Source organism: Oculina patagonica, chromosome 4 (genome assembly GCF_052425735.1).
Source record: "Oculina patagonica isolate OP01 chromosome 4, crgOcupat, whole genome shotgun sequence".
NCBI classification, from domain to species: Eukaryota; Metazoa; Cnidaria; class Anthozoa; order Scleractinia; family Oculinidae; genus Oculina; species Oculina patagonica.
This window is the reverse complement of record NC_135761.1, coordinates 14,161,670-14,172,317: the sequence shown is the minus strand read 5'-3', so window position 1 is coordinate 14,172,317 and position 10,648 is coordinate 14,161,670. Positions and strand designations below refer to the sequence as shown.

General features: G+C 39.5%; 1 protein-coding gene across 1 annotated transcript in view; it reads right to left on the bottom strand.

Annotated features, from left to right (window-relative positions):
* The window catches only part of LOC144651471 (E3 ubiquitin-protein ligase AMFR-like), an 11,074-nt gene extending 644 nt beyond the window's left edge, over window positions 1-10,430 (bottom strand). The window contains exons 1-14 of the mRNA XM_078511413.1: window positions 10,095-10,430; window positions 9,914-10,006; window positions 9,124-9,288; window positions 7,389-7,541; window positions 6,969-7,009; window positions 6,123-6,255; window positions 5,240-5,373; window positions 4,733-4,843; window positions 3,970-4,136; window positions 3,588-3,697; window positions 2,293-2,418; window positions 1,667-1,730; window positions 824-1,133; window positions 1-237 (exon numbers count right to left, since the gene is read on the bottom strand). The exon at window positions 1-237 is cut by the window's left edge and continues 644 nt beyond it. Coding sequence (XP_078367539.1) covers window positions 189-237; window positions 824-1,133; window positions 1,667-1,730; window positions 2,293-2,418; window positions 3,588-3,697; window positions 3,970-4,136; window positions 4,733-4,843; window positions 5,240-5,373; window positions 6,123-6,255; window positions 6,969-7,009; window positions 7,389-7,541; window positions 9,124-9,288; window positions 9,914-10,006; window positions 10,095-10,271 — 1,833 coding nt within the window. The 5' untranslated portion in view covers window positions 10,272-10,430 and the 3' untranslated portion in view covers window positions 1-188. The remainder of the gene's footprint in view (window positions 238-823; window positions 1,134-1,666; window positions 1,731-2,292; window positions 2,419-3,587; window positions 3,698-3,969; window positions 4,137-4,732; window positions 4,844-5,239; window positions 5,374-6,122; window positions 6,256-6,968; window positions 7,010-7,388; window positions 7,542-9,123; window positions 9,289-9,913; window positions 10,007-10,094) is intronic.
* Between the last annotated feature and the right edge of the window lie 218 nt (window positions 10,431-10,648).

Below are 10,648 nucleotides of genomic sequence, written 5' to 3'. Positions count from 1 at the left end.
GTACATCACTGTGACAGAGACATAAGCTAGTCACTGGGTCATGATTCCCCGTTAGCTGTTTATGCTGCTTGTTTAGATCTACTGAGGTTTTAAACAGCAAGGAGGGCTCCTGGGCTAATACTACCACAGTATCAGTGACTGTGAACATCAGATGCCTCCCGAGTGTGAACAGTTTCACATCACACCATCTACTGGCTGCTTTCACTCTTGTTGGAAGCCTCTCTGTCTAGGAACCGCCTGCAAAAAATAAATCACAACCGATTAACCACTCCATGTGGTTAAGTTTCCAAGTTTCCGAAATATTTTCCCATTAATCCTAGCAATCAAAGGAGCAAGAAAGCTAAAAGAATCGGTATATTGGCAGTAAACTCTGGTTTACATGATACACTGCACTTGTAGCTGACTGACAGCATGGGATACTACTCCATTGATGATTCCTTCAACAACCACAGCATTTTTTGCCAAGTTACCAAGTGCCCCTCTTAGGCCAGGAGTTAAATTATTATTATACTCCTACACGAAGAGGCACTGAAACAACATGAGCACCCTGGCATGGCTCAAATCTCAAAAAACCTCAATTACTGCACATTGCTGGTTCCTGCATACACATGAGAAATTGACATGGTTTGGATAGAAGACATTTTTAAGATGGCAGTTATCTTCTGTGCAATCAACTTTCACTAAACAGACACCTTATTCGCTGGGCTTCGACTTCTGCCCGTAATATCTGGGCATCCATAAAAGTGAGGTGTCCACAAGTTCAGAGTTGACTGTAGTTTCACACCCCATATAGACCTGATTGTTATATTAACTGATAGCTCACCTTCTCGCTTGCTGTAACATTGTCTCTTTTCTTGCTAACAGCATGGATTGTCTGATGGAAGGCTGCAAAGAAAACTCCACTGAAGAGGATGATGCACCCACATGTCTGTCTCTTACTGTTGTTATTTCCTCTGGTGAAGGTCTTTCTTCTCGCTCCTTCAACTCTTCTAATGGAGCGGCTTCCTCTGGTTGCTGTTTCCACATCTCCAACTCATCTTCAAACATGTCTTCTGTTATTGAAGGGCTTCCCTGTTCTTCCTCGGTCGATAAGCTTTCAATCTCTTCATATGTATCTGATGCTGTCATTGAATCTGAAAGGATATTCACAACTACATGTCCCTTACACCATTTTCAGTTTTACGTGCATAGCAGCTTTCTTAAACATCCATCTTTCGACATGCTAAACAAACAAGATGGATCACAATCCACAAATCACAGCCCACTAACATGACCTTCTGAACTTGTAGGCTAATTTCCATGAAACAAACACCGGTATGCAATGGTTTTGATTGGCTCATTTCAAACAGCCCATTGAAGGATGATGATGTCCAAAGATAGCTGCTATGCACATAACACTAAAAGTGGCTATAAGCATTTTGTTAAAATAATTACATCCTCTTCTCGGCCTAAGGGGGAGAGAGGAAGGTGCTAATGAGACACTCCCTCCCCTCCCCATACCTAAGATACAATACTCACTCCAAATTTTAACTTTGTTAAAATCCCCCCTGAACCCCCGCTCAGCCCCTCTTTCCACAGCTTTGCAAGATAAGAAGTCACAGTGTTCTGATTTAGGTACAAACAGAGTTCAGGTAAGCAAACACTTTGGTTACCTATGGACACTTACGTGGGTGTGCTATCTGTAAGAGTTCAGAATCCTCTTGTGCTGATTCTTCAGGAGGCGTCCATACCTATAATTATGTGATGTACATGTATTAGGTATTTTGTTACCAAGATTCCAGGATAACATATCTTATTTGACTTCTGGGTCACCCCCTTTTTTGCCAAATTCATTCTTTGTGCCAGTCAAGATTTGACACTAAAAAATAGTTACTTCTATACCTTGGCTTAAAATTTAACACGACTGCATCCAGTGACTTGCAAAATTCATCATTTATTTCAAAATACCGATACTTCACATGATTTTATCTTCAATCTGTTCAAGTTTACAACAGAATTCCGGTTATTTTGGGTGGGCTTATAAGCGGAGAGGCTTATATCCAGGAGGGCTTATAAGCAGAATAAAAAAAAAAAACGTTTTGGAACAAGCCATGGGAGTATTGATTGAAATATGTTTCTAAGTTAAAAAACGCATAATAAAGCAATATTTTAACCTTGTTCAATACTGTCACGGGGCAGAGGGGGGCTTATATTCGGGAGGGCTTATAACCGAATGTATTTTTTTGTTTCCAAATAGATGGGCCTATAACTGGAATTTTACAGTATTAAATCTTATTGCAAGAGAGTACTTACAGATGGCACAGCAATGTTTCCTTCCAGAATGTTATCAGTAGTGACCTCTAGTGAGTGGGTGTGTCTTAGATCGTCCATGATGATGTTGAATGGCATGTGTGGGAACATGGCTTGTACTTGATGTGCCTAGGAGAAAAAGATTCATGGCCTGATATAAGTTTTTATTAGTTTAGAAATATCACACCTAAGTGGCAAAAACAATAACAAGTCCAGCAACAAAACATGAAGAGAAAAAACAATCATTATCAATGGTAAATGTGATGCCCTTGCCAGCCTCGAAATAAAAAAAAAAACTTTTTATTTTAGTGTCAATGTTTTTAGCAGTGCTGGGCTAATTGATGACATTGTAAGTAAATAAACTAAATATTGTAAATCGAACAGGAACTTGTTAAAAATCCCAAATGGCAGAAGGCTGACCAGTTGGCTATTTACAAAGCATAGGGGAGTTGAATTCAGGGCTACCGAACACAAATCCATCTAGTGGCAGAGAGGACGATTTGAACCAGGGACCACCAGATTACAAGTTCAGCGCCCTAACCACTAGGCCCTGCTGCCTCCTCCATGACTGCAGAACAAAACAGGGTACAAAACTTTTTTTTAAAGGCGAAAGATAAAAGACACTGTAAGGGATGAAGCTAAAGAAAGAGGCTTTTGTTTGGGGGGGGGGATGCATGTCCCCCGACTGCATTTTTAACCTCTTTAAATCACAATTTGCAAAGCTCTAACTCTGCTGTCTCAATTTTTCACATTTTTAATTCTTGTCATTTGTCATAATTTAATTGGCTTCTATTGCTGTTTCAACAGAGTGTTGTTTGCTGGAATTTTACACTTGCAGGACCTACATAACATTTGTAGCTAAACTTAAACCAAACATGCTTAAAGTGGCTTTGCCACGGTATTTTAGTTAATTCTATTTATTTTTGTTAATTAAGAGCTCTAAACTTCAAATTGGCAGAGCAAAAGTCTTTTATTGGCAAAATCAAGACCACATAACAAACAAGGATGATTTTCGAGCATAGTAAATGACACTTTCATACAAATTGAGATAAACTTGAAAAGTGTCGGACAGATGTTTTTCAAGTTTACCTAAACGTAATGCTTTTTAATGTTCTCAAATTTTGCCCATCCATGCCCCTTTTTTGGCCTTTCTGTGTTTCTTTGAGTTCTTTTAGGGTTTTAAGCCATCATTGTGATATTTCAGTTAATTCTATGACCAGTTGGTCAGTGCCGAAATCGCCTAAAATTGCAAGACAGCCCCTTTACGCTCTTGTAAATAAGACAGGAAAAAACCTCACCATGGCCTCAATGCGGCTTTCAGGAAGTTGTCCTTCGGCTACATTGTCAACTGTTGTTGTGTGCATGACCTCCACAGAAAAGCTTGGAAACCAGCTTGCTATCTGAGAACCTGAAGAAACAAGAAGTGAGATTAATGCAGTTAAGCTAGAAATAACTTGGACAACTGCGCTGTACTAACCGATTCAGGATTGCTGCGTCACCAAATTGGTTGGAACTGTCAAAAACAGTTATTAGGTACAGATGTAAACTACAGTACTTTCTATGCATGCAGACCTCTTCCCTTGTCTTTCAGCCAGGACTGTGTTAGCAACAAGTTTATTTCACATTAACAGACTTGCATTGTTTTGGCACTCTAAATACATGTACATTGTACAAACCTACCGTCAAAGTGGAAAAAGTGGTTTCTTCGTAGGCCTCGCCCCATCATAAATGCCGCCATTCCTCTTGGTTGCCTCTCTTCCTCCTGCTCGGGCTGCAGATCACTGGCCAGGGACTGTCGGCAGGTGGGACAGGAGGTGTCGTTCTCTAACCAGGACCTCAGGCAAGAGCTAAACAAAAGAGAGCCAAGTTCAGTGTTAAGGATTCCATGGCATGTTTTGCAAAATATTTAATAGTCACATACTGGTATGGGAGTGTATCGTGTTAGAATTTTGTCTTATGTGAGACTGAGTCTCTGCTTTTGATGAAAGCATCACCAAGAAGAAAATTGATACAACTGCTGCTTTATAATTTGAACAAAGTAGATCCATTTAACTTTCAAATAATTAATTTTATAAAAGCTGACAGAACCAATGTCAGAGACAAGTACAAAACAGTGTCTATAGCAAAGATCAACAACACTCTCAACAGCTCTCTATAATATTATTTCTTTTTTTAATCTTCGAACTATCGCCTTGAACATATTTGAGTAAGATAACAACAAATGGAGTAATGTGGGTAGTTTGAGCACAACTCGCAGTCTAGTTTCAGGGAGAGGCAGGTGGAAACATTTCCTTCTCCCTGCAAACCACAGAAAGTGCAAGGAGTATTATGAAAGTCTGGACCAACATTCAGCTAATGCAAAACCATTACAAGTAAAAACTGACTCCACTCCTACATTTGTAAAAGGTGAAGTAAAGACTGCAAGTTTTAAATTATACAGTACTTGTGGAAAAGATGGCCACATGTTAACTTCCTTGCTGAGCTCATGGAATCCCAGCAAATAGCGCAGTCGTCATTATTCTTTATCAGCTCCTCTTCAGTAGCCAAGGGAAACCTGATAATTGAACAAAACCAGTGAGAACATGTGCAATCTTGTTATTTCTGTACAGTAAAGTATACAAGTAAAAGACTTGAAAAATATTAAACCAAAGATAAATTTAAACCACAGCATATACAAAATATACATGCACTGTCTCATGATCAGCCAGCTATACATGTACCTATTGTTAAGGGGAAGTCTGCCTTCAAGCAAAGTGGCCCATCAGACCGGCGCATATCCGGGTTACTGAAGCATGAAGCGACTAGGAGTATTTCCTCTCCCCCCTGGATGGGATGCTAGTCCACTGCAGGGTACCCCCCCCCCCAGCATTAAATGGGCTGGTACCCAGCTGGGTGGAGATGGGCACTGAACCCATACCGCCTATTACAAAATCTAAATTTGTTTAATCACCTAGACTCCATGCACTTGATGATCCTGACATAGTTTCTGTGCTTGGCCAACTTTTTCTTGATCTCATAAAAAAGGTGACGAAGCTGCATACACAGTACCAAACTGGCCATGCTTAAGAAGATATTTGACCACAGCTGTAATGTATAAAAATAGCGACACAGTTTAATTGCAGGACTTAGTACAATTTTTTATAGTTTCAAACTAATCATAATTCCAGTAAACGTATTCCAAAAGAGAAGATTTTTAAAAATGGTCCCACATTCTATACTGTGTGTGATTTTCTTGGAGTTTGGACAGCTCCCCTCTCCCAACAAATTGAGAGGCAGATAAAGCCACAATAATGGAAACACATTTTCTGTCAAGCCTGTACCTGGGGATTTATTTTGTGATAGATATTTGATAATCACGTTAACAAGGAGACAATTTAATTTTGGTTTCTGCTTAATTCTTTGAAATCCACAGCAATATAAAAAACCAAAACAAACACCTTTTCTTTTCCACCCAGTATTTCAATGCATGTTCGTCATAAGTGATAGCAAGCATCCCCGGCAGTGTAACTTTGCAAGATTCCGAACATTTCTTTGTGACTCAATAAATGTCAAAAAGAAAGGCTATTCCAGGGCTGCAAATAACAGTCGGTCATCGGCCGACCCAAATTAGCTCGTGTCTGACGAAATCCTAAGTGTGATTGGACATGATGTCCGGACAAAATTTTTGCAACAATGAATAAAATTCGACCTTAATTGTTTTTGGTGATGTCCAACCAAATTTTGTTTTGTCCGACGAAGATGGTGCCATAGTAGGACATATGTCCTTTCAAGTGAAAAAAAAAAAAATAAATATTGCAGCCCTGCTTTTCGGCTGTTAGCACATAATTCCTCACCAGCATATGAAGGTGATGAGCAAAGTCCACAATGTACATTGCTAAATCCATCATGAGATCTGTGTTGTAACTCCATGTGCTTCTTCCTTCCCACATGCTGGTATGACCAACGTCCCATAGATGGATACCGTACCTAAACAAGGATAGCCAGCTTAGTTTATTATACAGTGTATACCTAGCCCACAGCACAGGTGAGTATGTTTTTGAGCAAGAGGCTGCCATTTTTGATTTGAAAACAGGGGAGGCTTGGGGTACATGTAAGTGGAAAAGAGTCCTAGGGAGTAGACATAAATCTGAAGGTTGATTGAGGGGGCAGGGAGAGGGGAAGGAAAAGAAGGAAGTTTATAATAATGAGGTTAAATGCGATTTAACCAAGTTAAATAAAGCAAGTTAACCAAGTTAACCACAACGAGTGGGTAGTCAGCTGTCCTGGTGGTCAGCGGCTACTAGCTCTTGTCAGGCTCAGTGCTTTGCGTTCTCGGACATTACAGCGTGGTGTCAGGTCTTCGTTCCATGGAGGGTTTTCAGGGATGTTTTGCGAGTTTTTCCCCTCCCTCCCTCCCTTCCCTGCTTCTTGTTATTAGTTATTCATTTTTCCACTGATTTAATCAGTGTGACGGGTGTCTGTGTGTGGGGGCTCATGGCTGTTTTGTTGGGATTGCCAGCCTTGGCAGCTTTATTCTATCTGGGGAGGGCCGGCTGACCTCAGTGGAGGTCCTCCCGGGTATCCCAGGCACCCATCCTCCATATTCACAAGGCAGTGGTCAACTGTTCTTTATAATCATGTGTAACTGTAAATCACAGACTGATTTAATATGTACATGCAGATACACGTAGTTTACTTACCTAATAAGACCATGGACTATCTTGATAAGTAAAAGCATACACTGAAAAGGAAGAAAAAAAAATGTTTACTTTGTAAAGATAAATTGTGTAAACTCTTACAGTGTAAACAATGCTGGCAAAAGGTCTCCTTCACAACTGCAGCGTGGTCTGTGGGGAGGGGGGTTTGGGTCTCAAAGGCCAAAAACTTTAAAGAAATGTACAAAGTTTAATTGACATTTCAATAGGGGTGGAGGGGGGAGGGGTCCTTAGGAAAAATCTCTTAAATGAAAAAGGTATGGATAATTTATGGAAGTACGCAGTTGTCATAAAATGTAAAATAGAAACAGTATCAGGCTGAGGTTTTCCAAATCTACTGTTACTAAAAAGAAAAATAGATCGCTGATACAAAACACATCAAACAACATAATATAATGTTCATACCTCAGCCAACATGAATGTAAAAGTATGGACGCCATCTGGCCAGCCAACAAAAAGGCAAATGAAGAACAGTCCATTACAACATAACACCAGAGTGTTGAGCAAACCAATGACTTTTGCATGAGACCACGAAGATGTTGTGGGTGAGAAAGATAGCTAAAACAATAGACAAGTCAAAGATTAGTGTTAAAAATACATAGTAATTAAGTTACTATACTACCCTCTTGTACAAGTTCAGCTGTGTGTTTTTGTTTCTAGGAGTCATACATGTACAGTTGTACAAGTAGAATAACAACCAAAAACATTGCTTCAGTAAACATTTCTGAGAGTAATAGAGGTCTATTTTTTGGCCTAAAAATACATGACAAGTGAAAATACTCTTGCGTTAACTTTGTCACATACTTATTGCTGGTTTTCACTGTCACGCAATCAAAAAATAAATTCGAAACCATTCAACTACAGAAGCTATGAATTTCAAATATTACAGATGATAAATAGATAAACAATTTCTCCAAGTTTCGGGTCCGTGCGGTGTACCGTTCACGAGTTATTTTCCGAACCTTTCCACGCAAATTTATAAAGCTTAGTATGGAGCCGCCATGACTGTGTCCTGCCGAGGGACACAGTAATGGCCGCCGTGATGTCAGAGAAACCATCTGGAACTCAATTCTGTTTACAGCAGCGGCCATCCTTGGCTTAAGAGCTAGTACACTTTCACATAAACACCACTTATTATATCTGAAATGTTCAATCTGCACAAAATGGAAAGAAAAGGCCTTTTTTCAAACAAAACAGCTTTGTCACGGCACTCAGCTTGATGTCACATACGACGGAGAACTCAAATATTCAAAATGCTCTGTTTTAAAAACGAACAACACTATCGATCTGGAAATTTGCAAAAATATATATTTTTAGTTTATCTTTCGCCTAATGACAACGAAAATTTAGCAGGCCTAGTGAATTTTGATTTCAGAATTTTATGACGTAACATGAAAACCAAGAATACAAACTACAAGTACAGTTAAGGTTAAGGCAATGTCTACATTCAATCCTAGGGGTCCACCAGGCAGGAGCGTACATGTACCTCCTGTTTCAGTAAAGGCCGATTTATACAGTACGATTTTGTCGCATGCAACATGTTTGCGACATGCTTACGACAGGCCTACAACACAAATTGTGTCATGTAAATCAAACCTACAACTCGCTTTTGACTGTCGTAGGCGTGTCGGAAGCTTGTCGCATGCGACAAAATCGTATCGTATAAATCGGCCTTAACATGAAGTGACTAGGAACATTAACACCACACCCCCCTTCCCCCGCCACTCTCTGAATTACCCATCTATGCTTCCTGAAGCCTATGGCCATCTTGTGGCATGAGCAACAATGATAATAATGATGATGATGATGATTCATACTCCTAAATGGAGAAACACCGTTCAAGTGGGCGTGTTGTCTCTGTCAAGAACACAAACATACCAACCCCGGCCAGGCCTCAAACCCAGATTTCATGATCCATGCATATACTTTATTTGGACACGTTTCGACATACAAGTCATATACTTTATTTCCATGGTTAAGTGCCCTAACCATTAAACCTCCCACTGTAAGCATCACCCTAATGATTCCATGTTGCGTGCAAAGAAACATCAGCTACAGTAAGTTTAAAACACACTTGATGACAAGTCTGCTTTCTCGCATGGACAACAATTCAACATAAACGTTTAAAAATGGTACTTACATATTCAAATCTGTCCTTACAAAGCTGTGTAAATAGATGGAAGAAACCCAGTAAAGTGAACCAAGCCGTCCACCACATCACTTCATTGAATTTCTGAACATTTAGCACTCCAAAGATAAAGATAAACTTGTAGAATATAAAATTCCAAAATCTATCTTGGATTTGCTGTAAATAAAAGGATAAAAGTCACATTAAAACTGTTCACACAGTTATGTATAAATTCACAACTGTGCATTTGTAAAAACGTCTTTCTTGAAAAGTTATCTTCAAATTGGAGTCGGTTTCAGTTGCTGAAACTGATTATGACTTCACTTACACAATTTCACGAGACGGCTTCAAGTATTTTGTAATTATTTAGCCCGTTTATTACGCTCTCATTTAAGACTTATTAGCACGAGCTACTTTTATTTCCTTCGAAAGTTGGTGGACTAGACTTAACATAGGTTGCGAAAGGTCGCGAAAGACGTCCATATTTTCAAGATGGTCGAATGGGATTTACAAATGCAATACTATTATAAGTGTTAAGTTCATTTCAGAACATTCAAATGGCCCACTGACAAAGACAAATACTCATTTCAAAAGAAGGAAAAAAGCCAAATGCAACGAAAGATCAATATTTGCATTTCAACTTCGATACGATTTTACACGCACCATGCCAGACTTGAGAAATTTTGGCGGTTCAATTTTGCTCATGGCAACAAGTTATTACAAGTTCACAAAGCTAGCTAATTAAGCCTAGTCATACCTCTTCTAGCAAACGTTAAACGTTTTAATTTCTTTTCTCACTCACCTGAAGTTCACCGGCGCGAAGGTCTCCGAACACAACTCTCTGGATAATTTTCCCAAACAAAAATAAACAACAGTAGGCCATGTTCAAGTTCGACTGAAGAAACCAAAATGAAAGAACAAACATTAGCAGAATGGCCAATTATCAGTAAAATAGGACTTCGCAAAGGCATTGTAAAACTTACCCAGAAACAGAAATTATCCTGAGACATAAAATCGAATATTTTTGACGCATCGTTTTCGCCAGAACCAACAGTCACATTCAAGGCGTAGAGAATGTCCGAAACGAACAACAGCACACTCACAGTCACGTAAGACCGAAGCGATGGAAGAGGCAGTTGTTCGAGAAAAACTAACGGCATTTTGCTTCCTTGATAATTCTTAACGACTATGAAGTAAAACCAAACGTATCGAAAGTGAAGAAAGAGAGGGAAAAAACCCTTGAAGTGGTGATTGTTTGGCGATCAAATTCGTCGTGGACTACCACTTCAGCATTTGTTGAGTGCGTGCTGCAAGAATGGTGACGTCACTACATCTATGGGGACTCTAGAGGGGTACAAAATTTTACGGTATTTTTTCTGAGGGTGGCTAGGGGGATCGAAAAACCGGAAAAATTTGTAGGATTCTAAAAAAGATCACCTGGTTTTTAAAGTATTCGACATGGCAACTTAAATGAAAACAGAAAATGTACTAAAATGGAAGGGTGGATTACTTTTCTGGGGGTAGGGGAGGGTAGAAA